The sequence below is a fragment of the Gouania willdenowi genome, chromosome 7 (assembly GCF_900634775.1).
Source record: "Gouania willdenowi chromosome 7, fGouWil2.1, whole genome shotgun sequence".
Lineage (NCBI taxonomy): Eukaryota > Metazoa > Chordata > Actinopteri > Blenniiformes > Gobiesocidae > Gouania > Gouania willdenowi.
This window is the reverse complement of record NC_041050.1, coordinates 25,558,257-25,574,293: the sequence shown is the minus strand read 5'-3', so window position 1 is coordinate 25,574,293 and position 16,037 is coordinate 25,558,257. Positions and strand designations below refer to the sequence as shown.

Sequence of the window (16,037 nt, the reverse complement as noted above, 5' to 3'; positions counted from 1 at the left end):
AATGATTATTATATGATATGCTGAAGTGATTCAAACAATGTGGCCTTTGTGTTGGACATTTCCATTATTGTCGTCCGCACTATGAACAAACTTGTCCATCCCTGATCCAGGTCCAGGAACTTAAATGTGACTTTACAATAAAATGTTCAACATCTGCTAAAAATCCAGACTATAAATGTTTATAACACATTAATTAATTTGGCCTAGAAAAGTGAGAATGGATCTTCTGGATGTTTGTGTTAACTGAAAGAGAAAGTGAGCTCACCGTTCTCTGACTGCCACCAGGACTTCTTACGGTGAGGTTTGAATGTGGTGATCACATTTTCAATCCGATGATTGATGGTGTTATAAACAGGGTCGTACGGACGCCTGGAGTCACAGTCAAAACACTTCTTCTCATCCTGAAACCAGAGTCGCAAAGCTAACGTAAGCTGTGCACACATTACGTTACGTGTCCGCACTCACACCAACCTGTAAATGGCTGACGATGCAGTAAGGCTCTTTTCTTCTCATCCCACATGTGGACGAGGCTTTCAGGTTTTTCTCTCGGCCAACCAGCAGGTCTCCTGTTGCCGGGTAACAGCTGCCCTGGGCACAGCCCTGGCTGTAGTCTGGATCCTGTCCAGTGGCAGTAGCCAGAACTGGACACAGAGAAACAGAAAGAAACAGGAAGTCACATCTAGTCAAGCTTGTCCACACTATGCCAAAGGACACCAACACAAATCCATAGAAGCTGTTTTTACTGTAAGTGACTCAACTCTGTGATAACGTAGTTCACCTGAGCAGGTGAAGTGAAAAACTGATTTTTTCAAATGTCAAGTTTGCATTGACTCCAATTGTTTACAAAAAAGCAAAATTCAAAATGCAGTAAAAAAAAAAAAAAAAAATCAGTTTTACAGATTATTTCAGGTTTTTTTTCCAAATATCATCTACAGTGGCCCCGAAAATGTTTCTCTTTGTTGAATATTGAAAATGTATTTAGCAAGAATTGGCAAATATATGTTTATATTTTGATGCACCGTAGGATCGATTTTTGATAAATCAAAATTCTGTGTGTATGGTTTGTGTATAGGACAGTGTGAAGAAGAGCCGTAGCACGTTTGGTGTCAATTAAGCAAAAATATGTGGGAGGAGATTAGTTTATTAAGTTTTTGACAAAAACAGAGTGATGGACTTCCTAATTTACAATATGATTACATTTACAAAAGTTTCTTCAGTGTTGGGGCTACATTTTGGTGAACGTTGCAAATCTGTAGCCCATATGGTTGGTTTGTTGTGAATATTCAAAACCTTTGAAGGCTTGCTGTAGCGCCACCTTTAAGACGATTGGCCTGTTTTTGCACCTGAGGTGATCTGGGATGGGACTGGACCTTTGTGCAAAATTTGGAATTCAGAAGAAGAAGAACATACAGAATAACAATAGTTATTTAACGGTCGACCTTCTATTCACTTCTAAGACACATTAAAGGACACATGCTGATGTGGCCCCTCCCCTTTTTCCGTGACAGCAGGGGGAAAAAAAATCAGATTTAAACTTTAATCTTTACTTGTTTTTTATTCCCTCTTGTATGCATTAGTCACCTTGTGTTGACACAACATTTTCTGACATATATGCATGTTTTTTTTTCTTGCAAAAGTTGATTATTAGCCATTATCAGCCCTCCCTGATGTAGGATATAATCATCTTTATTGGAGCTAACATATATTTAAGATACCTTTTTGTTATTAAATAGCACTTGTGTCAGTGAGCCGCTACAATTTATAGTTCAGATGGTTCATGCTGAGAATGATTTAGATCACTGACACTGACTTCCTGCAGAGGCAACACTCTTCACCTTATTCCTGATGGTGCTACTGTGGCTAATGTCGTGGAAGTGAAGTCATTCGGCTCATTTTCACAAACAAATAGAAGTTGCCTATAGTAATCTACTAAAAGGGAAAGTTGACTTCAGATTATTTTGAAGAGCTAGAAGCAGAAAGTGGTGTTGGAAAGTGGTGAAAAAATAAGATCCAGCGAAGCTGCCAAAGCAGTCTCCACTGATAGACACATTCACACATACGTTCATACAGCAATGGTGGCTGATCTACCACGCAGGGCAAGGCACATAAAGAGGGATAGTCCGGGATTGAACCCCCAACCTTCTATTAGACTGATCCACAGCCTGCTTCTTAGAGGTCACTCTGTGGAGTTTCCAGCATGAAGGGAAAAGTTGTGCACGATGGTGAGAGTGGAACATCTCCATTATACTTGATGTGACAGCACAGATGTGTCAGCTGTTAGAATAGAACTTATCAACACATTCCTACAATCTACTGAACATCCTGAGCTTCGCCTCCCACGTGCCTCTGCGACTCTCTGGTATGCTTTTTCATGTGTGTGTGTGTGTGTGTGTGTGAGAGAGAGAGAGAGAGAGAGAGAGAGAGAGCGAGCAGCAAAGGACTGAATAAATCCCCACTCTCAGACTGTAAAACTCACTGAACATTACCAATAGAGATAGATAGTGTCGTGTCTCAAACGTTCTGCAGATAAAACCTCTGTCACGTTGTCTTCTAATGGATTTCTCTGAATGCACGATACTGCATTTTATGGCTGATGTCAAATAAACCTCTCCACTACGTACTGTATATGATGTCTATGGGTTGGTCAAGAAATGGCCAATGTCAAATATTTAATTTCAAAGCCAATATCGGCCGATATCCATTAAGTGCCTATAACATCATGCATCACTACTTTACTATGTGAAAGAGATTTAACCAAGCTACAGTATGTGTTACTGTCTATAACAGTGTTTCCGAATTTGAGATTTCTAGGGTTACCTAGAACACCTCTCAGGAGGTACACAGAAACATTTGCCAGTTTATTTTTTAACATTTTTTTTTTTTTTTTTTTTACATGCGCAAAGACTTTTTTTAATCATCCACCAATAATAATTTGTGGCACTACTCTTTAAAATACACCAAAGGGTGAAGTTCAAATTCTAAAATTAGCAAAACATCAGAAATGAATGAATAAAAAGGCCAAAAATCAAGGTTAATGTTGGACGAGACACGAGAAAGAGTTTAGATGAGCCTGCAGACATATAAAGAATATATAACAATGTACTTGCAATGAGAAATAACAGAAATAAAGGCTAAGGGGTATATGGAGCAACAAAGTTTGGGTCTATAGAACATCTTCTGATTGAAATCAACAATGATTTTGGGGTTCACACAAATGACTTGTTTTTTTAATGCAACATTTTTACATTTTTTGACTTGGTGGATCATAAAACAGCACAAGTGTTACTGTATACAAAGCAAGGAATTATCTGTTACCAAATAATATTCAGGAAATGTTTCATGAAAGAGAGAGTGAGGTAATAATTTAGGAGGGAAATCTAATCTAAAGGTTCACAGTGTTCGTACAACAACCATAAACTGTGGAATAGACTGAGTAAGGAATTTTAAATCATTCCGAGCATAATTCTGTTTTAAAAAGAAGCATAAAGAAATTATTCTTCTGCGGCATGTTGATAAAAAAAATGACCACAAGGTGCTCGCTTGTTACTTGAAGTAAAAAGTTGTGGGATATGGTTCATTATTTGTTGAGGAGGTATAGTTAATGTAAAAAACTATGTTTTGTATGGTTTCTGTGTGGGTATTATATTGCATTGATTGTTATTTTTTCAAAATGTTAGTAAATTGAGACTTTAACGTTTACATTAGGGAATACAGAAAAAATTAAAGGGATAAGATTAGATAAATGTATACTTCTTATTACTCCTTTTTCTTCATGTAAACTAAAATGTGTAAGAATTTGAATTTCAAGATACTGTTTTGTTGTTATTTCTTGATAATTTATTTTATCTTATTTTAAACTGTTTTTAAGTTGTCATTTACATGATCGAAATAAATAAATACTTAAAATAAAAAAAATCAAATCAAACTTTCCCATTCCAATCTTTCTGCCATTAAGTGCACTTTTTTCCCACACTTGTGTTGGCTGTAACAGAGGCATTAAGGTGTGTGTGTGTGTGTGTGTGTGTTCTGATTCATAAAGACAGACTCACAAATGGAACTGCAGTTGTTGTGTGTTTGGTTGTTTTTTGGAAATGTTTGCTTTCGTCACAGTTACTTCACCTGTTTATTATCATAAACAGATGTTCTCATGTTACTATAACTATCCAGTGTTAATGTTACAGTTAGCATGAGTGGATCTCTGATGATCACAAAGATCTGTGAGCCTGACCTCTGCCCTCTGTGCAGAGCTGCACTTACAGAGTGATGACATTAAGACAAAGCATTATTATTAGGGTGTTAAACGGCTGGTGTAGATTTTGGGTGCTGGGAACAGTGCAGGGGAGAATTTCACATCAGCCGTGCACAAACAGCACTAATCACATTCCTGTAACACACACTCGAGGAAAGCTGCAGTTGTTCGGCATCGAGGCTGGTCTCAGTGTGGTGCCAGCCAAATGACAAGCACCCCAGTGTGTGTGTGTGTGTGTGTGTGTGTGTGTGTGTGTGTGTGTGTGTGAAGAGCAGGAAGGAGAGAGCTGCAAACCAGCCACCTTCAGATGACAGGAAGGAATTGCCTCTCGGACCATAAAAACTGTAATAATAATTATAATAACATGGATCAGGAAGGAAACATTTTCCAATTCAAATATGCAGTTCATTTACATTTTTCAGTTATTTGTTTATCACACAATAAAAAATAACTACATTAAAGGTGCAAGGAGGGAACGAAGCCCAAAGAGCTTGTATAAGAGCTCCATCCCTTTCAATGAGCACCAACAATTTAGAATAAGGGCTAACAAATAAACACTTATAAAATCAAAAGACTATAAGCACAATTAAAATTTTATACATGAGGAAAAATTATACAGTATATAAACAAAGTACAAAAAAAATCAGTACAAAAAAAACCAAATGAAAATATTGAAACAAAATATTAATTGAAAATCAAAAAAAAAATATAAACCTAAAACATATATATACATACACACGACTATAAACATTCATATTACACGTAGATTATAATAATTGTGGCATAGAGTAAAGTGAGAGCGGACTTGTAAATAGATACAATGTTTTTTAACTGCCTTTTAAAGAGTGTGTAGGAGGATATGGATCTTCAGTGACGTGCAGTCGGGGTAGGCAAGGTAGGCAGTGCCTACCCAAGGGTGAATTGATATTTTGATTATTTGTTTTAATTATAATATAATTATAAATTATTCATTTTTCCATTTCCGATAGCCTACAGTACCTATAAGTTTGAAAGTGTCAGCATTTTGTTCTTTTCATAGCCCAAATGACTAAACAGCGCTATTTCCTGGTAGAGACGCTGCATAGTCTCACTCCGCTGTAAGGCTGGAGGAGGCCACACCCCCTCCCAAAAGCACATTGCTGCTCTGCCTCTGTTCCAAAAGCGTGGTTTTATGTGTTTGCGCATGCTAAATGCTATACGTAAGTTCACAGTGCATCAGTAAATTGATAGCACGTAGCCACTGCTATGTTCTCTAGCTAGTGGGTGAGATAACACTACAGGTAGGATGACAGCGCAAGAGACAATAAAAAACTTTCTTTTGAGGAAAAACGACAGCTTTTAAAAGATGGGAGACAAACACCTGACCTACCAGACCTTCAGCAAAGGTAAGGTTAGAACATTGTTGGTATTTTCCACAGTGAAAGGTAGGATTGGCTTTGTGGATGCGCCTCACTGAGGCTGTTCCGAGTTGTTGTTGTTGTTGTTGTCATTTTCTCTGTGTTTCTTTGTTTCCAACACAAACAAAAAATGCGCTGCCGTGTCATGAGATATATCTTGTTGGGAGAGTATGGACACTATATTAAATAATTGTTTATGTTTCTTTAATGGTGTTTATGATGTTGATTTTGTTAGATGCCTTAATGCTTGTTCATGTGGATCTTGTTGTGTTTTTGGTTTTTTTTCTTTCTTATTATGACTTTTATATTTTGAGTATTGAGATGACTTTATTGTAAAATTGTGCTATACAAATAAAGTTGAATTGAATTAACACTTGCCAGAAGAAACATATGAAATTGCCATTGGTGTTGACATTGGTGGTCTCGATTTGCAACACCCTGCCTACCCAACCCTAGTGCTCACATCACGTCACTGTGGATCTTATTGGAGGAGGTAAACTATTCCAAAGCAGAGGGCCTCTATAGGATATGTTAAACTGATGATGTGATGTACAGGCAAAGATAGATAGGTTTTATATAGAGAATAGTTATTGTCATTATTGTGTCTTGTACGGTATGATTGTATATTTGTAGTAAAAGTTCAAAAAAAATTTGAAAAGTGACAGAAACATCTTGTTTACTATAAATAAATTTGTGTAAAACCCAAAATGACAGGTAGATGTTTCGCTTAGTAAATTGGTAGAATCACATAACTGTTAAAAAGTGGAGCTGACGGAGCAAATTTGTTTGAATGTGAAATGAATCTTAAAAACCTTTTCAGAATAATACATCATTTTTTGAGATGGGTGGGGTATGAAGCTGCCCTGAACATAATGCAATAATTTAAATAAGGAATTAAAAAGCTGTAGTATAAAGTGAAATGAGCAGAGGAATGAATTAAAGGGTACAAATATAAGCCAGCTGTGCTAATGTTAGCTAGAGAGAGAAAAAGAGAAGGGAGAGCTAGATAGCAGGAGAAAAGAAAACACAAAGAAACGACAATACAAACACAAACAACTACTTGAAAAGTGCACACAAGCACGTACACAATACACTGATCAAGAAATAGTAAAACGCAATAATGACAGTGTTTAAAAAAACACAATTTGTCAAGACTATCAAAAGTATATGCGTCAAATAATGATAAATATGAAATAAAATAAATAAAATGAAGTAGAATGATATTTCTTGAGACTATCCATTCCTTTACCTCAACGAGAAAAGCAGGATTAAATGAACCTGAGATAATGTGAAGCGCCAAACGCCCCCAGCCGTAGGAGTGAACTTGATCTCCATCATTTTACAGTAAGCCAGGCTCGTTTTGTGTCACTGAAATCAGAAACCTGAGTAAATATGACCTGCTACATACTTTAGTGGAGTCTTAACATCCAGCCAATGTGATCACAGTCGATATTCCAAGCTGAGCAAATGCTAACATTTTAAAACTGAAGCAGAAGATGTAAGAGCAGACATATTCTCGTTCCATTCTCTACAGTCAACGGAGAACCTGAAGGAATGCAGGCTGACAGCTGGGAAATCAAGGGGGTGTGGGCGGGAGCAGCTACCGGTATTTATGTGCATGCGAGTGTGCACGGAACAAGGTTTCAGTTCGCAGAGCTTAGAAGGAACGGCTGTTGAAGGAGGCATTGGCCTGTAGCAGCAGAGTTACAGTATTATCTGTGCGTCTTTGTTCAGTGTTTGCAGCAGAAACAGGATAACTGGTGGGTCGAGATCACATTTTGTGCAGCCCGCAAAAGAAATGCACAGAACAAATCTAAAAACACACAAAATACACAACAAAATGGCAAAAATACACAAAATGACTCACAAGAACATATGCACTTACAGGAAAATATACAACATACAACAAAAATACACAAAAAGGGTAACAAAAACACATAAAATGGCAAAAAAAACACAAGAAATAATATTAAAAAAACTCACAAAACAACATCCAGTCATTTGCTACACTTGCTAAAGCTACACATTAGGCTAGCTGTTTTACAGCAAAAATATAATGGAAATGCGTGATATTGTTTCGAGAAACTTAGTCTGTGTCATATAGCTACTTTCATTTCAGGAGGGGAAGTCTGACATGTTGTGTAGCGATAGACCGATACATCGGCCAGCCGATATTATCGGCTGATTTTTGCGTTTTTTTACGTGTATCGCATCGGCTGATGTGGGCTGCTGCGTTCGCTGATCCGCATTATTTACAGAGAGCAGAAATATTTTTTACTTGTTCTTCTTCTACATCACCTGTTTTTAATATTTGTTAAATGTTTTTTACTTGTTGTTCTACCTCACCTTTGTTAATTTCCATAAAATCCATATCGGTCTATCTCTAATATTGTGTCATATTATATCAGATTTTAGGGGAGAATTTACATTTTCATCTCTCTGACCACCCACTCACAGAGACAGTTTGAATTCAGGAAGTAAATTAAGCATTTTCGGTCGGTTTTTCACGATCACGGATAATCAGAGGCCCTACTTAATACTATCAATCAATCAGCTGGTTAGTGACAGGCAAATGGGTGTGTCAGGATTGACAGAAGCTCCTGGGTTCATTCTTCCTCACTGTTCCAAAACTCCAAACTAAGACAAACAGTTGGATAACCTGTCCATTATTCCCTGACCTTCTGACAGCCTAATTTCTGGTGACCTCATGGGAGCAGTAGTCCCACTCAGAGGAGAAAAAACTGCCTATTCTTGGCTTACAATAAAAATAGACTCACACCACAGCACAGTGAAACTGGACTCTAAGCCAAGAGACACTTCCTAATTAGGTCTGAAGCTATGATGGAGAAGCCACTGGATCTCCTGCAGGGTTTCCATGCTTTTCTCAAGTCTTTCCCACATCTGACCATCTCCTTAGTGAGTCTAAGTGAAAGAGGAGAGTAAGTCAGCTGCATTCACCGACCAACATCATTATTCTAACATCAGCGTGGCACATTCCAGGAGGCAACATGCTGCCAGGACAACACATTGGTTCCTTAATTCCGTTTTAGGTTTGTCAGTCTTCCCATTTCCGTTTCATAGTCTTTCTCTATTCAGATGATGTCACTCACTATTCAAATTCTCGTAATCATACCAAACATGCTACGTTTGATTAATCAAGTCAACAAAGGATATTAATTCTATATTTGTATGCTTCAGATGACTTACAGAAGATGGGAGGGTTACACTGGAATTACGAGAACGATGGTCTGAAAACATGTAAACAAGGGTTTAGTACGTGTCATATAGTTATTTCTGTTTCATTTTCAGTGAAATACCACACAGAATGAGATTATGAGTAAAACATGTGTCAGTTTGCTAGGTGAGGCATACATGTGAGCTATTTTTGTGCCATATCATGGTCTGATTTTAATTAATTATAATTAATAAAAACGGTTTCCTTGCTTTTTCCATTTCAGGGTTAAATTCACTAAAGTCTTAGGGGTATTAAAATGTGTGCAAACTTCACTCCACATGCTAATAAGGGGTACACACCCCAGGGAATCAGGACTGCGCGTGTTATGCACGTCAAAATGCGCCCACAATCCATTTCCCTCTGATGAACTGGTAGAGTAAGCAGATCTCATAAGGGACGCAAAAAAATGGGAGGAGGACATGCAAGTAAATGAATGCAGTGGGCGCAGGAAATAGTACGCCTGACAAGCAGGTACAAACACGCACGCAGAGATCCGCTGCAGTAAATGCTGACACAAAACACAGTGGCTATGGAAAAGAAGACTCCAGTTAACTTTTCTAGTATAAGAAAATAATTAAAATAAAACAACAGTCAATATTAACAGCCACTGAATAACAAAATGCAGAGTAAGGACAAGTGTGTGTGAGGGAGAGAAAAAGCTGGACACCCGAGGCGGCGCGTGTGGAGTCTGGTGTGGCTGCGGCGCAAAGAGTCGGTGTGCGCGGAGCTGCATGGAAGTCGCTCCGGAAGCACCGCTCCAGGGAGCTACTGTATCTACCTCTCCATGTTTTGACCGTAAAACTCTCATGTCGCGTTGATGTCAGGAGCGTCAGGCCAGAATGATGAAGGCAGATATTTCTACAAGCACAAATCAGTTTTGCTATAGACGTCTCGCAAAATGTGTTGCAAAACTCAAGCAGCGCAGATTCAAGCGAGAAAAGTAGTTTGTGCATCTCTAGCGGCAGATTCGAGAAGTTGTAACCAGAGAGTTGTGGTTGTAAATGATAATTTACGCAAGTAATTAAAAACATGTGAATAAATGTTGGATTACAAGTTTGCAGCTGTAATTTTATTTGTGTAAATATCAGTCAATACATTTTTTCCCACCATTTGTGACATGGAATGTATTTCACGTGTGTGAATTTTTTATACACAAGCTCACATCACATTCTACAAGCTCTCCCATTTTGCAACATACTATATCTACCTTCATACAGAATTAGCTGAGGGCTGCTGGATGACGCTCAGTAGATCATCTTCAAATGATCGACTGATTGATAGACTCTGTTGCTGTATTAACTCAGATCAATGGCATCAACAGATCAATAGGACGGTTTCTGTCCAAATATGCCTGTTTTTCATGGACTGATCAGAGCAAAGTTACAGGACCTGACGGAACAGCCTCATTAAATTAGGGGGAAAACATATCATTAGGTTTTAAAGTTGTTGTTTAAAAAAAAAAGAAAAGAAAACAGAAGTCAGAGAAGTCCACCTGCCTCCAATGGAACTGCTTCAAATGTAATTTTGCGCTTCTGTGCACTCACCTCTCCATGTTGAACGAGCAGAATGTTAATTTAAATAGGGCGGTCTCAACCACGTCTACAAGCGCCGCTATTGGTGCTGCAATGTTAGTCAATTCCCCACAGCAGGTGATGAAACAGCATCACCCAATTATTTAGGGACGCCCCTGGTTTACCACCCTTTATTTCAGATCTTAGTGAATCTGCCCCTCAGAACGTAAAGTTTGCGTTTTTTGTCTGTTTTTCGTGTTCACTTAAATTGGAGGCTCTACAACAGAGGTGTCAAACTCAGTTTAGTTCAGTAGCCAAATATGGAGTCTTAATACGGAATCTTAAGTGGGCCACAGATTTTAGGTGGGAAAACGACTAATTTAATCATTATTGTGCTCTAATTTGCATTTAAACGTATGAATAAATGATAAAATATGTATGGCACTGTTAATATCCACGCAATAACTTACAGATATCAGTCCCAGCAGGATCCCATAATTTATTTGATTTTGTGACCCATTTTTATGTAATTTTGGGAAGTTTTGTTAAATAATTTGAAGCATACTGCAAGATTTTAGAAAATATTCAAGGTTTTTTTATTTTTATTTTATTTAACAATTTGAGAAGAAAAATAACTCCCATCATGTTATATACAGTAAGTATGGGGAAAATGTGAGCCCTGCTAATATTGTAGCGTTAATTGAATTTGTGTATTATTTTGGAGAAATCTATAACTGAATTAGTTGGTAAGTTACAAAATAATTCATGGTTCTCTGACTTTTTTACTTTCTCCTGCAGGCCAAATTGGATGCTCTCAAGCAGTGGTTCTCAAACTGTTTTAAGCTCAAGCACCCCCTTTCTCTTATTTCTGAATCAAAGTACCCCCCTTTGTCCGACTTCAACATAAAACACATTTTATAGAATCTCATTTAGTAAATAAGTGGAATTAAACATAATTAGTGCCTCCTCTATAGTTTTGATCATTTCCAGTCATCTTTCACCAAGACTGACCCTTGTATTGTCAGTTCATGTTTTAATCGAAATCATTTCCATCATCATAATTATGATTATCATTTTTAACTAAAAACTCTCTCTCTCTCTCTCTCTCTGCAGTACCCCCTGTAGTGACATTGCGTACCCCCATCTGAATCTGGCCCTTTAGAGAAGTGTTTCTGTGTTTTTGGTTTGTTTGAGTTGAACACATGCTCTACAATGTCAGCAAGTCCTGTTTAGAGCTTAGTTCACCTGAAGCATAGAACACAGATGGTGGATGTGCAGTGAGCTGCATCGCTCACCCCCCCACCACACACACACACACACACACAGAGGAAGTCAGCAGCTTCTTATCTTTACTCCTCCAGTTAATTAGTTTACACTGTGTGTGCTCCGCTGCCTCCTCGCCGCTGTCTCCCCCAACCCCCCCCACTTTGGCCTTCTGCTCACCTTAAGGACTGTCATCCATCACTCTTAATGAAAGTGAATGCTTCATGCTGCTTTCCTTACTTGTTATGTCTCTATCATACAGGCTACTAAGAGTGCTGACATGGTCAGAGGAGCAGATCCTGGCTCTGCCGAGTTCTGCTCAACATCTGTCAGGAAACAGGAGATCCTATAGTCTGTGCACATTCATTCATACTTTTAGTCACAGTTTTAGTCGTCAGAATTCTCTGACTGATTTAAAACTGCTGGAGAGGATCATTTTTAACAGACAAAGACACCGTGTAGGCGTCATAGATCAATAAATCAAAGATTACGATATTTTCTTGAAAAAATATGTAAAAAGGTTGAAATCGAGGCTCAAAAGTTGGTTTTGATCTCTACTGTAAACGCTCTCTTTGGTGCATTGCATTGTGGGATGTGGAGTCTTGTAGACATTGAAGTGTTTTTCCTTCATTCTTACTGTGATTTCTTGTGTTTGCCCCCAAAAAACTGCCAACGTGACTTCCCAACAATGACGAATATTTATTTCAGGGTTTAGAGAATTTGAGATTAAAGTCATTATAGTAAGAGAATAAACTTTAGTATGACAAGAATAAAGCCCTAATATTACAATAAAGTCATAAAATCACAAGAATAAAGTCATGACATGACAAGAAGAAACTTTGTTACAACTATAAATTTGTAATTTTATAAGAATAAACTAGTAATATTACTAATGAATTGTTGATATAAGAATAATGTTGTAATATTGTAAGTAAGTAAGTAAGTAATATTTATTTATATAGCACCTTTTACAGACAGGAGTCACAAAGTGCTTCACAATACATACAGTGCATACAATACAATACAAATTACAGTTACTGTCACAAAAATATGATGGTCATAAAACAACCCTTTATCACTGGAATTTTAAAATGCTTTCTGAAACAAATAGGTTTTCAGTTGGCTCTTAAAAATAAATCTATCTAAGTACCAAAACAGTCATAATATTACAAGAAAACTTTGAAATATTACAAGTTGAAACTTGTAATATCACAAGAATAAAGTCATAGCATTACAAGAATAAACTAGTAATATTACAATAATACATTTATAAGATAACAACAATAAAGTAATGAATTTGTAATATTACAAGAAGAAACCTGTTATTACGGAGAAATGTTTTTATATGAGAAAAATCTCTATTCCGAAAAAAACATCATCTCCAAGTCCATGTGGTTCCTCCGCTATAATAGACACATTTTCTTGCATAATCTTTTCAATGTTCTGATACTAGTAATAATGTTGTGCAGATGGGCCAAAAAATGTAGTTTTTCCCAACAATGAGGGATGTTTATTTCAGGGTTTACACAGAAAAACCAGAATCCAATTGAATGTCTGGTGGAGTGCAGGTGATATCACAGGGAATACTGGGAACAAACAAGAACAAAAATGAAGTCAATGCAATCACTGACCTCCTAGAAATCCCAGTAAGAATGACGTAGTAACACTTTTATGCATCCATCTACAGGACTCCACATCCCACAATGCAATGCACCAAACTTTTCCGATAATGTCAATAAGACAGTGTTTACAGTGGAGATCGAAACTTTTCAGCAGCAATTTCAACCTTTTACATCTGTTTTTTGAGCAAATGATCATTTATTGTTCAATAAAACCTACACTATGTCTTTATCTGATAAAAAACCTGATGGTCTGCAGCTGATTTATAATATGCATCATCACTAGTGTTCAAAGGACACACACGTATCAGCTGATCACATGTAGAACCTGTGTGTGTGTCTGCGTCTGTTCCTGTCCGTCTGTGTCTTTGCATGTTCTTTTCTTTATGTGTCTCTGAAATGTGACCTCTCTGTGTGTCTGTGGTGGTCTGTCACTGTATGTGTCAGTTACAGTAGGTCTATGTGTGTATGTTATGGTTTGTCAGTGTCTCTGTGTCTGAGATGGTCTGTCTTTGTCTGTGCATGTATGTAATGGTATGTCAGTGCTTGGACCTGTCTTTCTTTGTCTGTGTTGGTCATTTATGATCTGTGTCTGTCTGTGATGGTCTGTCTCTGTCTGTTAATGTCTGTCTCTGTTGGTTGTTTATGATTTGTGTCTGTGTGGTGGTCTCTCTGTCTGTTATTATCTTTGTCTGTTATAATCTGTCTCTGCCTGTCTCTGTCTGTTACTGTTATGGTCGGTCTATGTCTGTCACTGACTGTCTGTCTCTGTCTGTTATGGTCTGTCTCTGTCTGTTATTATCTTTCTCTGCCTGTGTTATAGGTCTGTCTCTGCCTGTAATGGTCTGCCCCTGTCTGTTTCTCTCTGTTATGGTCTGTCTCGGTCTGTTATGGTCATTCTCTCTCTGTGTTGGTCTGTTATGGCCCGTCTCTGTCTATGTTAGTCTGTGATGGTCTGTCTCTGTCTGTGTTGGTCTGTCTCTGTCTGTGTGTTTCTGTTATGGTCTGTCTCTGTCTGTTATGGTCATTCTCTCTCTGTGTTGGTCTGTTATGGTCTGTGATGGTCTGTCTCTGTTATCTGTTATGGTCTGTGATGGTCTGTCTCTGTCTGTGTGTTTCTGTTATGGTCTGTCTCTGTCTGTGTTGGTCTGTCTCTGTCTGTTATGGTCTGTCTCTGTCTGTGTTGGTCTGTCTCTGTCTGTCTGTCTGTGTTGGTCTGTCTCTGTCTGTCTGTCTGTTATGGTCTGTCTCTGTCTGTGTTGGTCTGTCTCTGTCTGTGTTGGTCTGTCTCTGTCTGTCTGTCTGTGTTGGTCTGTCTCTGTCTGTCTGTCTGTGTTGGTCTGTCTCTGTCTGTTATGGTCTGTCTCTGTCTGTGTTGGTCTGTTATTGTCTGTCTGTCTGTTATGGTCTGTCTCTGTCTGTTAAGGTCTGTTATGGTCTGTTGGTGAACCCCTGCAGAGTCAACCCTGATGTTTCCACACACTGATCAAAGCAGACTCAGTGAATTCTAAACTCTGTCAGGTTGTTCTAGGAGCAGTGAGCTGAGGAGGACTTCAAAGATCTGATCATGTTCTTACCACAGAGAAGCAGCAGCACCAGGCAGGCTTCCATCGCATTCACCGTCACGTCCACTGGAGAAACTGGAGAAAGTGTAAGAGTGGGACAGGAAGTCAGACTTTGAATGAATCAGCAATCATCTGAAGTCTGCATGAAGTCCATAGATCTCATCATGTGCTGCCTCTGTGAACATGTTCTCACTGTTGATCTGTGGACGTCTTAAAGTGTAGATGAGGACCTCCATAATGTGCTCTGTGTGTGTGTGTGTGTGTTGTATGACACACTCACATCAGCTTCTCTCTCCACCTGTTGCTCCTCCTACAGCTCACTCTCTCACTGTTGCTGCTGCTGCTGGAGCGCGCGTGTCCTCAGAGCGCCTGCCTGTGGCTCCTCCCCCGTGGCTCCTCCCACTGCAGCTCTGTGAACTAGCGCGCACTGATGCTGCGTTCAAGAACTCAACTCAGAACTCGGGATTTTCAGAAGTTCTACGTGAAAAAGTGTATTGGAAGGCCACCAGATGGCGTTTTAGGGCCACGCTGAGTTTTTTTTTGTATAGCTCGAGATTAAAGTCATTTTAGTCAGAGAATAAACTTTAATATTACAAGAATAAAGGCCTAATATTGCAATAAGTCGTAAAACCACAAGAATAAAGTCATGACATGACAAGAAGAAACTTTGTTACAAATAAATTTGTGATTTTATAAGAATAAACTAGTAATATTACTAATTAATTGTTAACATAAGAATAACGTTGTAATATTGTAAAAATAAATCTATGTAATCACCAAAATGAAGTCATAATATTAAAAAAACATTTAGAAATATTACAAGTAGAAACTTGTAATATCACAAGAATAAAGTCATAGCATTACAAGAACAAACTTGTAATATTACAATAATACATTTATAAAATAACAACAATGAAGTAATGCATTTGTAATATTACAAGAAGAAACTTGTGTTATTACGAAGAAATGTTTTTATATGAGAAAAATATCTATACTGAAAAAAACATCACCTCCATGTCCATGTGGTTCCTCCACTGGAATAGACACATTTTCTTGCATAATATATTCAAAGTTCTGATACTAGTTATAATGTTGTGCAGATGGGCGAAAAAATGTAGTATTTCCCAACAATGAGGGATGTTTATTTCAGGGTTTACACAGAAAAACCAGAATCCAATTGAATGTCTGGTGGAGTGCA

The 16,037-nt window shown here is 38.0% G+C and overlaps 1 protein-coding gene across 2 annotated transcripts in view; it reads right to left on the bottom strand.

Moving 5' to 3' along the window:
- Nucleotides 1-15,231, bottom strand: part of lamb2 (laminin, beta 2 (laminin S)) — a 45,436-nt gene extending 30,205 nt beyond the window's left edge. Inside the window, exons 1-4 of one of the 2 annotated variants that reach the window (XM_028452775.1) lie at nucleotides 15,120-15,231; nucleotides 14,852-14,914; nucleotides 472-641; nucleotides 266-401 (exon numbers count right to left, since the gene is read on the bottom strand). In XM_028452775.1, the coding sequence (XP_028308576.1) occupies nucleotides 266-401; nucleotides 472-641; nucleotides 14,852-14,885 (340 nt within the window). In that variant the 5' untranslated portion in view covers nucleotides 14,886-14,914; nucleotides 15,120-15,231. Of the gene's footprint in view, nucleotides 1-265; nucleotides 402-471; nucleotides 642-14,851; nucleotides 14,915-15,032 lie in introns of both variants that reach the window. The other variant, XM_028452773.1, reaches the window with a different exon arrangement.
- Between the last annotated feature and the right edge of the window lie 806 nt (nucleotides 15,232-16,037).